The sequence below is a fragment of the Telopea speciosissima genome, chromosome 3 (assembly GCF_018873765.1).
Source record: "Telopea speciosissima isolate NSW1024214 ecotype Mountain lineage chromosome 3, Tspe_v1, whole genome shotgun sequence".
NCBI lineage: Eukaryota > Viridiplantae > Streptophyta > Magnoliopsida > Proteales > Proteaceae > Telopea > Telopea speciosissima.
Window position 1 is genome coordinate 69,815,173 of NC_057918.1, and position 17,698 is coordinate 69,832,870.

General features: G+C 39.5%; 1 protein-coding gene across 2 annotated transcripts; it reads right to left on the reverse strand.

Moving 5' to 3' along the window:
• Positions 1–377: 377 nt before the first annotated feature.
• Positions 378–6,954, reverse strand: LOC122656027 (guanine nucleotide-binding protein-like NSN1). Of its 2 annotated transcripts, none has more exons than XM_043850449.1 (10): positions 6,936–6,954; positions 6,741–6,816; positions 6,416–6,660; positions 5,133–5,244; positions 4,879–5,052; positions 4,325–4,542; positions 2,554–2,818; positions 1,613–1,792; positions 1,286–1,500; positions 378–948 (listed from the first exon to the last, which is right to left on the reverse strand). In XM_043850449.1, the coding sequence occupies exons 2-10, from the start codon at positions 6,757–6,759 to the stop codon at positions 592–594; spliced, it is 1,785 nt and encodes a 594-aa protein (XP_043706384.1). In that variant the 5' UTR covers positions 6,760–6,816; positions 6,936–6,954; the 3' UTR covers positions 378–591. The 2 variants fall into 2 exon arrangements, with proteins under 2 accessions (XP_043706384.1, XP_043706383.1); XM_043850448.1 differs by having other exon boundaries at positions 378–960.
• Between the last annotated feature and the right edge of the window lie 10,744 nt (positions 6,955–17,698).

The window sequence follows — 17,698 nt, forward strand, 5'->3', positions numbered from 1 at the left end:
CAACGTTGATTGCTTCCAGAAAAAAAGCAAACTCCTCCCAATAATTAGATGCAACCTCTTCATAAGTCATAAAGCATGTAGGAAATGTTACCACAGGTATATAGAGAATGTGATAACAATTGGAAACTTTCCCTTCTTTTGAAAAATAAATCAGTTCAAATGACTTGAGTACACAATAATTTCTCACTATCTAGAAAATCTGAAATAGAATATGGAATCCAAAGGGTAAATTACATAAACAAAGGTTTAGACATTGATAAATACACTTAATGCAAGTCATATTATACTATTGAATGAAGGGAAAGGCAAAACTTGGGGTTGAAGAGTGTGGGTGTTAATTCTTTTCTGAACACCTCAGGCAGGGAATAAGCATCAACCCCCAACAGAGAAAGCCAGAAGTTAGCATCCTAAACACGGTAGATCCTTCAGCAAGAATAACTCTTTTCCAGTTAAGCAAACCGCAGCTCCAATGTGACGTCAAATTCACAGGTAAACAGAGCAAAAGCATCCCAACTCCGATAAAAGTGCAAAATTGACCAAGTGAGGGCAGATGATCTTGCCCCACCTGAATTCTGAAATGCATCACTTGCTTTATTCATCCATACCACAGGTGGGCACCTCACTTCGGATCTGATTGTCCTCATCATCACCACTCTCATCACCATCTTCCATAGTCAATCCACTCTTTGAATAATCCACCTTGAAATCGTAGTCGGCATCCATATCATCAGTACCAGATGATTTAGCTTTCTTCCTTTTCTTCTTCTCTGCTCTCCGCAACTTTGTATTAAGGATGCCTTCTGCCATATATAGCTGCTCGTTCTGCCTACTATTGACAGTCTTGGCCACGGTCTTTCCAGTGTCTTGTTCATCAGATCCCATTGGCTGGTCTCCATTATCTTCATTCATTTCCTTCGGTGGTTCATTGTCTTGAACTAGTACTTTGGGTTGTACATCATTCTGGGGAAGAACACACTTTAATTATCAGACCTCTTGATGAATGCAATTCAAAATGGAAGGTTTCATAAAAAATAAAAAATAAAAAAATGAAATAGATTGAAAATCCAGTGCCAAAAAGCTTAATTCTTCCAAGTTGTACCAACTGCTGCGGGTGAACAGCTTACAGTGCAAATAAAAATGAAGTCAATCCAAACGAATGGAAATCCAAAATGCAGTTCATGGAAAAGATAATGGTACGATTGGCATGTTTGGATGGCAAGTGCCAAATATCAGAAACCGATGCACAGGCCTCAAAGACAGAAAGATGAATTGGGAAGGCACAGACCTCCAGCAACTTCTCATCAAAAGTTAGGGGGCAGCTTGGAGGAACTTCAACATGACGAAAATCCTCAACAGACATTAGGCTCCCAATGAATGAAGATTCACCCTTGTAAACTTCTTCAACATTGAACTCTTTCCCAAGCTCTGAGACAACTGTTGCCTCCTCCAAGTGCTCATCTCGCTTCCTTGATGGAGGCATTGTGTAATATGGAATCTTACCTAAGATACATCAAAGAGAAATGCCATTAGCCAAGAAGATTCTAATTACCAATCCACTTTTTAAGACCATAAATAAATCATATTAAAAGCCAATTCTGTCTGGCATACATACCCTCATTCCAGTCGTGCAGAATTATTCTTGCTGTGGCTTCGACATCCACAACACCACCCTTTTTGAGCTTACCCCTCACAGTAGCCACCTTTTGTAGGAAGTCATCAAGTGAATCAAAGGTTGGGAGCTTGTACAGTGCTATCAATGTTTTAGCAGGGCATAGCCTGAGAATCTCTTTCACTGCAACATTCATAAACAAGCAAAGTCAAAAGAAAATTTTCTTCTTTTTATCCTGGTAAAGGGGTGGGGGGAGGTAACACACATGCTCCGGAATTGAGAAATGCATATTACAGCCACACAGACACCCTGTAATGGCTTCCCTCCAATTCTCATTGAATAACTGACAGATAAATATCATGTCTCTGATGTTTCCAAATGAATAATCACTTTAACAGACTAATTCTACAGCTTAAGTTATGGAAATCAGAATCAGTAGGTAGCTCAGCTTGTGAAACTGGATTTTCTAAAGAACAAGAATTGAAAAGTTTTTGCAAATTCAGCTCAAATACGCAACTCACAGATCCTCCATTATAAGCCCAAAGTGCCCACCCAACATGATTCACTACACCATATTTTTCATCATTCCATATTTCAATACAACTCTATCCATTACTTGCAGGTGTCCTGTAACTAATTCATAAACTTGAAATGGAATTAGAGATCACAGACTACGCCATGGTCAGAATTCAAAAAGCCCAAGTGGCAGAAAAAGAGCCAATCTGGAAATGGTTCCAGGGTGCTTATGAATCTTTACCCAAAAAAATGAGAGAGAGGAAGGGGGGGGTGAACATATAAGTAACCGTAACAAGTTCGGCATTACTTGAACAATTCCAGCTCACTATAGTGTCTTCTATTTCTAGTTATGAAAATATCATGACTTGTACAAGTGAAAATGCATGAACCATGTTATGCCAGAAAGGATGGAGAAAGAGTTCGTTTACCTGGACCAATGGGATCATCTAGCTTCTCAATTCTTTTGCAATTACGAAGAGCTATGGATGCATCACTTTCCCCAGACTTGAGCATTACAACTCCAGGACAATCCAATAGCTTCACATTCTTATCTAACTGAACTTCTTGCATTGATCTTGTTAATCCTGGAGTAGCCCCAACATTGACAACATGGCACCTCTTCAAGCTATTAATCAGACTACTCTTACCAACGTTAGGAAGCCCAATAACACCAACTGTTATTGACTTCTTGATCTACAGGATCAAAGATAATACATAAATTAACCCAAGCACCAAAACTTAACATTGGAGTAAAACACTTATATAGTTATATCTTGATGGATTACTAAATTCAACACTACAAGATTCTGCAGGATGACAGCAAAAATCTACATATAACAGAATAATTTTCTCACAATAAATACAATAAAATTAAAAAATCCTCAAACTGGAAGACGTACAACAGAGTGCAATTGGTCAACTTGTAAATACACACATGGTGGGGGACAGGTAGGATGAACCCTAGGTTCAGAATTACACACCCCAGTAACAAGATCACAAGTAAGATCCCAAAACAGAATTTAAGTCAACCTTTTTCTCATGATGGTCAAAATTTGACCAAGGTTCACAAACCAGTAGAGTAACTAAATCCTAAAATACTACAGGGTTCTAATGGTTGGATTGCAGTCACAAGTCAGATAACCAAATCTGGAAAAACAAAGGGACAGATTAGGGAGATTTTTTATATCTCCAGATCAGATACCTGACCTGCACCAGACCCTGTTGAAGGCCTTGAATACCCCCAAAAGACAAGGATGATCTGCTGGCCAATCTCTCTTGATCACCAAAATATATCTCAGCAAAACCAAGCCCAAAACAGGGCTGCCACCAGATTTCTGGTGGTTTGTTTTGCCGAGATGTAAGTGCTTCTAACAACAGTGTTGAATCAGTAATAACAATAGCAGAAAGCTCGATGTCAAATAACCTCCAGCAAGCTTGAACAATAACAGTAAGAAACAGTACTTGAAGGGAAAACAGAGCATAAAGAAAGGATAAAGTAACCAATGGCTTCCCACCAATAACAGTAAGAAACAGTACTAAGGCCTGTTTGGAAAAGCATATTTAAAAGGTCTTTTAAGGCCTGTTTGCCTCCAAGGCCCTTAATGCTTGTTTGCCTCTCCTGCGGGAGTAGGTTTTAAAACCCCCTGCATCACACATTCTACAAGTTTCATGGAACAATGTAACAGAAAGGTATCCTCATACAAAAAGAAATCCAACATACATACATACATACATATGTATTATATATATATGGGAAAAGAAGGCTGCCACTGTGTGCAGCCTGCGCCCAGACACAGGAATGGTGAAATGACCACCCCACCCTGTCAAATGCACCTGAGCTGGTGCAGGGGCCACACAGCCTGGCAGTGATCCCCAATATATGCATATATATATATTGTTATGTTTTACACTTAACAAGTCAGTGGTTCAAAAATATTGCAGGTTATACACCCTCAACCCCAAGACAAGCTTCTGTCAGCACAATGCCATTGTGTATCAGGCTTGTGTCAAATCAGTGGACCATGTCACAAATTGCCTACCCAAAACAAAACCAAGAAGACGCAAATGCTATATTTTTACATAAAAACTAAAAGTATGCTACTGTCTAGGTCTTCATTAACCAAGAAACATGAGCAAATGAAAAATCATAAACTAGTTCTTCATAACCATGTGTCCCAAGTAAATGAACTTCAAAACTACCTCATGGCTTCTTGAGTAGTTCTTCAGCAATTTTATGAGAGTGTCAGCACCCAGACAGTCACTAGTTTCCAGGCGATTGCTAGGTTTTGCAGCCTTTGAAGCAGATTTCCAACCTAAGTTTGACCTCTGTTCCTGGGTGCTGCACTTGAATGCAACTGCTGGTAATTCCTCCCGCAGATACTTAAGCCACTTCTCAACAGCCTCTCGAGGTACAAGATCTGAGACACAAGTTCCAATTGAAATCAGAGAAAAGAAGCAAACACACAAAAAAAAAAAGCATACTTAAAATTTAATTTGTAATGCATTACAAAATCCAAGGACCAGCCAAAGTCCCCATCTTGTAACCTTGCAAAGAAAATAGTGAAAATAACAAGGCATGCAGTTTCCAATCTCTACATTCTAATCGAAATAAGAATTTCGTCTCCAAAGGATAAACAAGTCAATTAAAGTCACAATCATGTTAAGATCTTCAAAATTGAAGAACAACCCCCCCCCCCCCGCCACGGGTGTATGTATGTAAGACAGAAAGACAGTCAAATTGGATGAGCCATTACCAATCTTATTCAGAAGCAAAACAAGATGCTTATTGGGGCCTGACTTCAACACCATTTTTTCCATATCAAAACATCTGGTACCAAGGGGATCCCGAGCATCAAGAACTTCCAAAATGACATCTGATGCTTCTATGACTTTGGCCAACTCCTTGTAGAAAGCCCTATCCGAGTTATCTGCAAGAAATTAAGAAAGGGGGAAATTAAAATCAATAAATTCTCCATTTGGAACAAATCTTCCATGCACATTGACTCACCCTGGCTTTTAGAAATTCCCGATGAAACTACGCCATCAATCCTCTCTCCAAAATTTTGTTCTTTTTCAGAAGCTCCATCATCCTCCAATAATCCCAACTTTCTTTTCTGGGCCTGAAAATATAGGAAGACCCATTCAGTCATGACCATATATGATAAAACACATATGCTAAGTATGAGCAGAATAGATAAAAGCAACCAAGTCCATAAGTAAGGAACACATCTCATCCATAGGAAGTTGAAATATTAGAATACTAACATTACAGTACAATGACAAAGCAATGTACAGACCTCATACATTATTAGTATCTGCACTCAAATCCTGAAATATTACACATAGGCAAGTAAAAAACAAACAGTTTTTTTACTGAAATAGGAATCTTAGAAGAGAGAGCAAAGCAAAAAAAATTTACAAAGAATAGTTAGAAAGACCAAAAAGTTTAAGATCCAAGCAGAGAATACTAGGAGATAAAGTCAAGCAAAAGAAGCACATCATGCAGAGATCAGCTATACTTCTTCTCCATAATTAAACTACTCAGTTCTCATTAAATTTCCACACTATATTTAACAGCCTGCAACTAACTGTGACTAGAGAGAGCCTGACTACATGTGTGCTAGTATAGACTGGTCTGAAGAGGTGTGGACAAACAAAAGTACTTTCCATATTTTCCTGCGTAGACAGATTTCATCCAAACGAAGATTAACAAAGCCCCTACACTAATTAAAGAAAAAATGACTAGTAAATTTATCAGAATGAAATGATTATAAATGTTCGTCCAGCTAAACCAGAACGAAATATGTTGTACCTTCATGGATCCTTTTGAAGATAAAATAAGACAAATGGATAAAATGAAAACAAAGTTTCCGTGACCAATCAGTGTCACGGATAACATATTTCAATCGCTTTACAGATATAACGATAGGCACAAACAAAATAAGTCCAGTTCATATGCAAGAAAGCAGGAAAGGTAAAAAAACACATGTAACTGATTCCTTAGGTTCATAAAATTGGCTCCTAGACAATTCAACAATGTCCAGTTCAGATGCAAGAAAGCAGGAAAGGATTAAAAAACACAGGCAACTGTTCCCTTAGGTTCATAAAAAATGAGTCCTAAACAATTCAACAATGCCCAGCAGTTCAGCATGCACACAATAGAGATAATTCCTTGACGTGAGAAGTATTCGCCGAAAATCCCAAGTTCAAAAAAAAATGCAAACGCAATTAAGTCTCATCAAAATAGAAAACTATAACTTAGTGAGAAAAGTAATGACAAAGGAGCAATACCCTCTCCTTCCGAGCAGCCTTTTTCTGCTCCAATTCCTCAATTGCCCGAGCTCTGCGAACTTCCAGAGCCTTAAGCTCTTGTTCCTTGAAGGGCCAATCATTAGGGATACCTGGATCCTTCTCGACCTTGCGCTTATTGTTTATACCAAGCTTCTTAGCTTCTTTGGCCTTCTTCTTGTGGTGCTCTTTCACCTTCTTTATGATCTTGTACTTCTTTTTCAGCGGCACTCTCTTACTCTTACTCTCTGCAATATTAGAACAGAACATTTAGAATCGAATCGATACAAACATCCAATCGATAACATAAAAATATAGTTTTGCTTACTCTTGCTCCTCTTCACCATCTCTAGTTATTGGAGCAACCCAAGTGACACTTCAGGTATTTGAATTTAGCGTACTTTCTGAAAGAAAAAAAAAAGAGTGATATCAACACCAATTCAGTCTGAGAAATACAAAAAAATTCACAACCCAGTGAACTTCTAGGTGCAGAAAAATCAAATTGTAACCGCTATTTCTTTACCTTCTGTGCCTCTGTAGGAGGAAATTTTGGTCTTTATCGGTGGAGGCTTTGTGTCTCCTGCCCAGTGCAGAGAAGGTCGAAGGAGGAAGTTTGCTGAGAAAGGGAAGGGTTTTAGTTTAGGGCTTCAGAAAAATCCACGTGAGGGTGGACCGCCACTAGGGTGGCAACGAGCCGGGCTCGGCCGGGTTTACATCAGGACCAAAACTCTATCAAATTTGACGGTTTTGTAAAAAGGTTCTCTAGATCGATGCATCCATTTGGTATCTATTCACGGTTGGTGTAGTTCTGCCATGTGGAAGGCTAATGTCGTAAATCATACCATTGAATATATAGGGATCTTTTAGATTATTTACACGTGGAATTTTGTGACCAATCTAAATATGTATGATTACATCTTATGAAGTTTTATTAGGTATTTTTAACTATTCAATCAATTGTGGGTTGATGTCGAAATTAAAATCGAGAACTTTTAGATTATCTACACGTGGAATTTTGTGACCAATCTAAATACATATGATTACATCTTATGAAGTTTTATTAAGTATTCTTAACTATCAAATCAATTGTGGCATGGGTTGATGTCGAAATTCAAATCCGGATCTTTTAAATTACTTACACGTGGAATTTCATGACCAATCTAAATATGTATGATTACATCTTATGAAGTTTTATTAAGTATTTTTAACTATCAAATCAATTGTGGGTTGATGTCGAAATTCAAATCGGGATCTTTTAGATTATTTACACGTGGAATTTTGTGACCAATCTAAATATGTATGATTACATCTTATGAAGTTTTATTAAGTAATTTTAACTATCAAATCAATTGTGGGTTGATGTCAAAATTCAAATCGGGATCTTTTAGATTATTTACACGTGGAATTTTGTGGATTACATCTTATGAAGTTTTATTAAGTATTTTTAACTATCAAATCAATTGTGGGTTGATGTCGAAATTCAAATCGGGATCTTTTAGATTATTTACACGTGGAATTTTGTGACCAATCTAAATATGTATGATTACATCTTATGAAGTTTTATTAAGTACTTTTAAGGGAAAATTACATGATTAGCTACTTTTGGGTTTTCATTTACAAAACTGTCCACCCTATGTTTGAGTTAACAAAAATAGACAAAAACAAGTTTAGTTTTAAAAAACTAGACAAAACAGTGACTCTCCTTCCTTCCTCAGCAATTTCCCTCTAAAAAAATCTTTTTTTTTTTTCCTCTGTTACTTGGGGTAGCAAAGAATGGCGGTGGCTAGGACAAGGGTAGGATTGCAGGGACAGAGGATGCCTAAGCGAGAAGGCAATGATAGGGGTAAAAATGTCTAAAAAAATAAATGTGGGAGGGAGAAACACTATTTTGTCCAGTTTGGTAAACCTTAACTTGTTTTTGTCTATTTTTGTTAACTCAAACATAGGGTGGCCAATTTTGTAAATGAAAACCCAAAAGTAGCTAATCATGTAATTTTCCCTATTTTTAACTATCCGCCTATCAAATTTCACAGTCAAATTTAATCATAAATGTTTGGGCACGTAGGCATTTGGGACATCTAAGAGAGGCCAGACATGCAAAGGAGTAGCTCAATCACTAATCGTTTTCCTAGGATTTGGATCCTCTGTTGTTGCATGCCTGTGCGGTTGGCGTGCAGCCTCACACAGGCAGGGGCAAAATGACTGCCATACCCACTGCCCGAGCACTCTGCCCAAGTGGGATCCATGTGAGGTCCACGCCTTGCCTGTGATAGGCTGCATATCAACTGCATGGGCAGGCGACAGCAGAGGATCCCGATCCTTTTTCCTAGTGATACCCGAACTTAAAGTCCATCTTTGCAATTCTTAGTAAGAATGTTAAATCCAAATAAATATATATCTTTTTAATAATGAAAAATGCATAAACAACAAAAAAAGTTTCATGCATGGTGCATGGTTGTACCTTTTTTTTTTTATGAAAAAGGAAATAATATATTAATAAGAAGAGAAAGACACTACATCAGAAAAGTGATTAAGGATAATACAGTTTTTCTTAATGGAGTGAGAGCCATTTTCCTAATAGCACTATAAAAAAAGACTATTATTGTTCCAGTTAAAAGACGCATTAGTAAAGTTGTTAGATAGATCATCTAACTTACAAATTGATTGAACTAGGTTCCAAGGGATGCACATATTGTCAAAAGGATGAAAGTAGGATCCTAGACAACTACTGTTGCACCATATTGCTTTAAGTTGGATCTTTGTTTTTGCAGCATGTTTCCACCACTGCAAGATCAGGCTCCATTATATATGTTGATCTGTAAGGACTTGCAGATGTTAAAACACCCTACCCTGCTAGCAAAATGCAAAACACCCATCATGTTAATCTTAGTTGAGGTTCATATATGTCTGCACAAAATAAAACAGGGAATTGTAAATTGAGGTTAGAAACATCATGCATTCCATTTGTGTTGTCACGCCCCCATCCCGATGTAATATATATATTGCCACATAGGGGGTGACTGGGACAATCCGTGTCATCCAAATACCTACCAGGATCATAGATACAATGTCCCAAGCCACAGTCCACCCTGTCATCACATAATAATAACAGAAATGAACGTACCAATATGGAATAAGTCGTTCCAAATACAGAGTTAGCGGAAGCAAAATTTAATTAAATCATGTGAAATTATAAAGCATCGGTTCTCTAATGATAACACATAGTACACTGTTCATAAATGTAACGATTCAATCTCTCCTATAAATAAACACATAGTTTATACATGAGTGTGGAATGAAGACAGAAAATTAAATGATAAATAATTGCCACAAGGGCACCAATCTTGGGTGTACGTCTACATCCAAGTCACAGTCACCGGCTCCACTTGATTCGCATCTAACGGTGCTCATCTAGAGTAGTACCTCCTGTATATCAACTAAAAAGGGGTTGCGCAACGGGGTTAGCTACACTAGCTAGTGAGGGAGCAAAGGGAAATGCACACGCATACACACAAACAATATCAATATCAGAATCATGCATGCTAATGTTAGATTCATTTTCAACCTAGCACACAATTCTATCGGTTAAGTGTATGCTACTGTGATAACTCGGGAGACACTGAGGGTCACTTATCCTATCGTCCCAGTGAAACGTCAATTATCACGAGGGGAACTACGCCGGTAGAAACCATCATGACCACCCAGTGGCAGACCCCGATAGCCATCACTACCGCTGTCTTGGCCTCTTCCACCTCCACAAACCACAGGTGTTCAGACTATCCAACACATAAACCCTTGTTGGCAAGGGTCGTAGCATAAGGGAACAAGCATCCTAACCACAGATATACTATATGCAAGTCCTATCGTCCTGAGAGGTATTCCGGGTGCATCAACGTCCCATTCCATCTAGTACCCGGGTACCAGCACGGCACGACACATACAGATCAGAATGGCATATAACAGTTTTCATATTTAAATAAATTGGGGTTCCAGCACCGGCACACCAAGCACCGTAGCCCGATACAGTGGTGAGAATAATATCACATTCATATAGTTCACATTTGAATAACAATGCAATGCGCACAATGCTTATAATTATATAGTAGCATGCTTAAGATTCGCATATTATATATATTAAAGCCCAACAAAATCACCCAGAACCCACTCACCTAACACGGGGCGTCGCCGTGTGTGGTTGACATGAATCTCACCTGGGCTCCCCACTATCCATTGAGTTTGGGTAGCCTAGGAATACAAAAACAATCATTAAAGCATGCATAGAAGGGTTCCATGCTAGGCCCTCAAGGTTAAAATTAGGTTTCAACCAAGACAGCACGAGCGGACTCACGGACGGTTTCAGCAGAGGTGAGTCCATCCCTGACTCTGTTCAGACCAAAAAGGTAAAAACAGAGCGAACGGACCCACGGACGGAACATCATACTTGGATCCGATCGTGCCTCCATTCGACACCTGAGAAACACCCAAAAGGGAGAGGATCAACGGGCGGATGTGCTTCTTGGGTCCGCCCCTGCATCCGTCCGATCCCTGAGACAGACCCGAGAGCAACAGGCCTAGGGCGGAGGCAAACAGAGTGACTCCGTGCCTTCGTTCGCTCAGGCCAAAACACAGGGATTATACTGGGTGGACTGACGGTCGGTACCATGATTGGTGGATCCAGTCGTTCGTCCGTCGACAATCTCTTCCGAGATTTCAGAGGGCTTTTGCTCCAACTTGAAGCTTGGAGCACCCTAGTTCTTCAGGGTCATGGAGGGGGTATCTAAGCCCCCCTAGGGTCACTAGAACCTAGGTTTACTTCTTGGATCCAAGATCCTTCAAGGGTTTGGTCTCAATTGGTCCAAGGGTTAGTTTTCATGGCTTAGGTCCAAGGGTTCACCAACAATGGCTGAAATTATAGCACAAAGGGGTCTAGATTAGCTCCATTAGAGCTCCCAATTAGGGTCAAGCATCACCTTGAGTCCCAAATAGAACCCTAGGTTAGCCCAAGCTCAAGGAAAACTACTAAAAATGGGAATGAGAATGGAGAAGTACCAAGTTTGAAAGCTTACCTTAGTGAGATCCTCCTTCCAACCATCCTCTCCATCTCTTCTCCTCCTCTTTCTCTTCTCCCTTGGGTCCGGTCAGCTTGGGGAGGAGATGTGGGGCAGCCAGCCATCTTGGCATGGCTTCCATCTTCTTCCCTTCCCCTCCTATTCCTCTCCTAGTTCTACTTCTACTTCTACTTCTTCTTCTTCTCTTGTCTCTTCTCCTCCACGGTTTACTTGGGAGGGGGAGAGATAAGAGAATAAGGATTCTCTTATCCTTTTAAGGGTCAAATAGGCTTTAGGCCATGTTTGGTTTAGGCACCCCCAAACACTTAGTGGCCTTTAGGTCTTTAAATGGGTTTTAGTTAGGTCTTAGGGTCTGTTTGGCCTTAGTTATAACCATTAGGTCATGTTTGGGGTGCACCCTAAGTCCATAGGACTTAATTGTCCACTAAGGTCTATTTGGTTTAGGTTAGGGTATATAAAATCCATTATTCATTTAAGTTATGCCTTATGGGCCCATTTTCATAGTTCAACTAACCATCTAATGGCAAGGGTAGGGGTCCATATGGTCCAAAGGTCTAATTATAGTGTCCGGGATACGAGGATGTGGGTCCCACAGGAAAAGGAACCAAAAAGGTAGATGACAGCACAGGCGGATCCTTGAGCGGATTCAGCACGAGTGAGTCCGTTCGTGACTCTGGTGCTGCTATCAAGGCCCAAACTTCAAGGAAAGTTTCGGGGCTTTGGCCCACACTTCCAGGTCTTCGAGGGGATACTTTTAGTAATATTTTAAGTCTAAGGTTACAGGTGTTGGCCAGTGCCACCGTGGCATTGCCCCTTAGGTAAAGGTCTAAATTGCCTCGGGGTATAAGGGTATGTCTGGGGTGCGGGTATAACATGTGTGGTGTGTGATTTGTGGTGAAGCAATTTCAGTTTGTGATAGGGTGTCAGGGTGTAAGTGTAAATCCAAGAGCCACTGAATCACATGCTTGATGAACCTTTAATAACTTTGTTCTGTACATACCAAATAAAATAGCAAGTGATAATAATAACGGAGAAAAATCAAATAGCATATTGTTTATCTAGGGCGTTTGAAAAGAGGAGAGAAGCACACAGATGTGCCAATGAAGGACTGGAGTGCAGCTCTTTTCGCAATCCGAGAGGGCTAGATGCCCAAATACGCTTAGTCCAATCACATGATAGAAACAGATGCCATATGGATTCATCACAAGCACCACAGAAAACACATGTAGGCTCGACAGGTATCCATTTTGAGAGAATAGCTTTGACAAGTAATCCTGCATTTAAGACACGCCAAACGAGCATTTTAAATTTCAGATGAATGTTATGTTTTCAAAAAAAATCGCTATCATTTGGTGTAAATAGGGCTAGATTGATTAGTTGCATCTAAGAACTTGATCGCGAGTTAGGTGGGAAAAGATCCAGATTTAGCTAAGGAGCATCTCCATTGATCAACAAACTCTGAAATGGTGACCTTAGAAATTTCATCAATAAAACATTAGGAACAAAAGAATAAAGTAACTCAAGAGCTTCTTGATGTCTAGGTTTTTTAGCCTCTTTGATTCCAATAAAAAAGGCCTCCATCTCTACATAGAAATTGGTTTTAATGCCATGGAAAGTGACAAAGCATTTGACTACAGCTCCATAATGATTTCTAAACACTCCTCCCAACCCTGTTGGCCCTGGGTTTCCCAGTGAGGAACCATCAATATTTAATTTGCACCAACCTTCTGGGGGCTGCTTCCACCTTACCTCAATTATCCTTCTCGATTTGGGGCTGTCTATTTTGGCATTCACCGTCCTTGCTAGCATCAGTTCTTGAACTGTTTTAATCCTCACGCCATTGATACAGGTGCCATATGAAACATCTCTCAAGCAATTATTCACCACATATCTTGGTACTTGCTTAGAGCATTCATATCTCATTCGATTCCTTTCTAACCAGATTTGGCGACAGGTGATTGTTATTAAATTTCTCCAAATCTCCGGCAGCATAGAAACCCTCAACTCTTCATCTCTCTTCTCATGTTCAATGGTATAAACTCAAATGCATTGATATGTGATTCCTTGATTTATTTATTATTTTAGTTTTCCATATTTTTTCTGTGTTTTCTGGTTTTTTTTACTAATTTATACAAATTATTGCATTAAAAAAAGAAGAAAAACATGATTCGCCTTGACCGGGTTTGACAAGGTCGAGTCACCAGGTTTTTCTAGAAGACAGAATTGAGTCTAAGAACCTAATTTTCCAACTATGAGTTTAAGTAGAGAAATGAATTTTTTTTCCAAAACAAAAGGATGCTATTTAATTTATTAATAAAAAAGGATCGTTGTTCTCTAGGGGAGAATGCGGCTCTTGTATACACGGGAGCTAAGGAGAGCATGGGCATTGCCATCATGGGTGACAAGATTTCCCCACCTTTCATGGGGGCGGGTTCATTTCACTCCTTCTATGTAAGACAGTATGAGTGTGGGCATTACACTTCCCCCATACATAACTTTTCTCCGGAAAAAAAAATAGCCAAAGAAATAAAAAATGCAAACATTTTTTTTGGGTGGTAAACAAATGCTATTCGCAAACCTATATAAAAAATCGTTTCCACCATTTTAAGGCAGTCCAAGTGTCTATTGAGTGGATTGTTCACTTCTTAAAACCCAAAGGAAAATCTATAGATTTATTCCTAATAAAATATAATTCTGTCTCAAATTTTAATATCCCCAAGGATTGAATAAACTTGTCAATCCTCTCTCTTAAAACCCCAAAAGATTAGCCAATTTAAAACAAAAGACAATTATTTTTTGGAAGGGAAGGTTTTGCTGCCCAATCACTTGGCCCCTGCACCAACGTAAAAGTCAATGAGAGGACATATAGGGGCATCCAACATGAGGGTTTCAATAGTCATTTCATCCCCTTATGTTTGGGCACAAGGGAACACAACCAGGCAATTCTTTTTTTTAATGGGAGGAGAGGGAGATGCACTAATGCAACTAAACATTGTTCCCTTGCCCCCACGCCGTTCTAGTAAGATGGAGATTATGGCATTCATTGTCGTCTTAGCGACCATGAATGCTTTTCTTTTATTGTCCATCCTAACCATTAAATTTCTTGTGTTTTTTTTTTTTTGGGGGGGAGAAAGGAACACCACCCAGTCTTGCCTAGCCGGGTGCAAAATGACCGCCCCACTCCTATGGAAATGCAGAGGTGTGCTGGTCATTTTGGACCCAACTGTGTCTGAACGCAGGTACACACCATAGCACACGACCGAGTGACGTTTTTTCTCCCTTATTTTTTTTAAACACATTACTTGTGTTTACCAAAAAAAATCATTACATTACTTGTAAGTTAATGAAATGAGAGTTAGATCCCTCCCATAGTCCAGTGAGAGCCTACATGATCACGTTGTCATACGTCATGTCCAACAACTAGTATTGACAAGCTATTATTATCTTACTCTCTCCCCCACCCCCCGGCCGTTGCACCAATAAGATTAAACGTAAATCCTTATATAATGTCATCAAGTTTTTCTATTTTTTTTATATAAGATAATGTCATGAAGATGCTATTGCTTGAAAGGTAACTTTCACCCCCCTTGAGCTCTAATTTTGTTTTAGAAATTTGATGGGATGGGATTACCTATGGTGTTTGGTGATGGTAGGAGAGTGTTCAATGTCTCAACCTTCTCTTGGTCTAAAAGCAATACATATATCTTTCTTAATGCTCTAAAATGATTTAACTTAAGCTATATCCAAACCATGGTTGTAGGTATTGGTGTCGGCGGCCATATCGTTCACTATCAATTCCAGTATTGATACCGATATTGATACAATATGAATCAGACTGTATCAGCCTATATCGGTGTAAATTTAAAAAACAGTCATTTCTCTTAGACGATGTTTCTAATCTATATCGTAACAATATAGGGTTGATATGTAAAGTATCAGTATCGAGCATTGCGATGCCCATATGTATCAATGGGTACATGATATGATACCGATATCTAGAATCATGATCTAAACAGATGTATGGTTTTGTAAGGCATGTTGATTTCAAATTGCCTTTTTTATAATAAAAAATAACCCTCCCAAAAAAATTTAAATCATAAGGGCCTTAACCGAATTGACTTGTGCTTGCAAGGGACGTGGGAGGATGAAAATTCCATCCTTGATCTTATGTAATAGACACTTGACAGAGAATATATTGTTATACTAGGCATATACTGTAAGACAAAGCAGATGTACAGAAATAGAGAAATACCTGTTCTCGCACACCAGTTGCAGAGTGAAACGAACCAGAAAGAAAGAAGCACGGACAACCGAGTTGAGTAGTATCTGAAAGATACTTTCCTTAAGGATTTAGATGCCCCCTCTTCTGCAACGGGGTTGACCTTGCACCTTACCCTCCAAGATAAATACAACTCCTAAACGTATAGGTTGCAGAACCTAATACGAGTACCAAGGATACCAAACAGCTATAACACCCTCTTATTACTTAAACGAAAATACAGTAAGTATCTGTCTCTGGAACGGACTGTTGCAGGGACAATACGTTTCTGTTGTCTATATCAAATGCAGGCATGACATGGTGTATATATATAATCTTGGAGTACCCTTTCATGAAGGGATACATCCGTATGAATACAGGGGTGTAACCCTTACATGGGAGGTGTGACCGTATGTATACCTCCACGTACAGGGAGGGGGTGTAACTATTCATATATATGTACGAATAGACACAAGTGTGGTTCAACCGTATAGATGAACCACGGGTGAACCAAATCAAGTTTTAAATAAAACATTAAAACTCCTATAAGGTTTTGCCCACACCCACACCCACACCCCGACCCCGACCTCGGCCTCGGCCACGGCCCGGCCCGACTCGACCCGCGCGCGCGCGTATTTCAAAAGCACCCCAAGGACCCCCCACACACTAGAGAGTAGGGTATCTTCCTCTCCAAAAGGCTCACACCTTAAGGAAACAATCCTATATATATACCCCTCAAGTAACTCTCCCACAACCAATGTGGGACTATTCTTGAGCTCAATTCTAGCCTCTTGCACATAAGAGAGTACAACCAATTTCAAACAAAATAGAGGAGGGAATGAAACAAAACACAATTTTGAAACTTTGACACACACTTGAAAAAGTGCTTTTTGAAACAAGTGCTTTGACCCAAAGTGCTTCTATAAAATAATAATACAACAATTCCCCCACAAGTTTCAAAATAGTGATACATATCGAGTGATAAGTATATTAGACATAGTAGGACACATCGTTGCAGGTGTCTTCAGGACTTGAACCTACACTAGGTCTGATGAACTACGCCACAGAGTACAGGTAAAGTCAGACTTCTTGAACCTTTCCTCATCGGTGTAGCCGTCTAGTTCACCAGCCACATCCTACTAGTCGACCGTTTGTGATATCCCTTTTATAAAGATGGACATTTTTTAACTGGCCTTGTCCCCTATCCTGGTCTCATAGATGTTTAGAGAATTTGCCTATAAAATTCTCATCGGTAGGCGGCCTCACCTCCTACATCTATTTAGGTCAGTCCATAGTGTGCACCACAGTTAACACACCCCCACTTTACATGAGATCCGACTAGATTAAGAGTCTATAAGACTCATCCTCCTTCCTTTGTGGTGGTACTACTTTTCCTATCTACCTAGAATGAGCAAAAAATGTAGTAGTACTAGACAGGTCATCCAGTGACTTCGTTTGTACCCTTTGAACCTAATTCAGGAATTTACCTCTTCACATAGGTTGGGTGTCCATCACATGACCTATGTCACAGGCCTTAAGCTCATTCCCTTAGATGAATCATGAATTATTTTTGTAGGCAACGGTTTTGTGAAAACATCAGCTAAGTTGCTTTCAGATATCACAAAATCAATAGCTATTGTTCCTTCATTAATATACTGCCGTACAAAATTATGTCTTAGGCGGATGTGGCACTTCTTTCCATTGTACATTTTATTCTTAGCTTTAGCTATTGCCGCTTGATTATCACAATGAAGTGATATCGAAGGCAATGGTTTTGGCCACAATGGAATATCTGCCATCAAAGTTCTGAGCCACTCTGCTTCAGTTCCCGCCTTTTCCAAAGCTATAAACTCAGCTTCCATGGTGGATCCTGTACCACAGGATTGCTTTACCGATTTCCACGAAATCGCTCCACCTCCTAGTGTGAAAACATATCCACTAGTCGCTAATGTTTCCTTG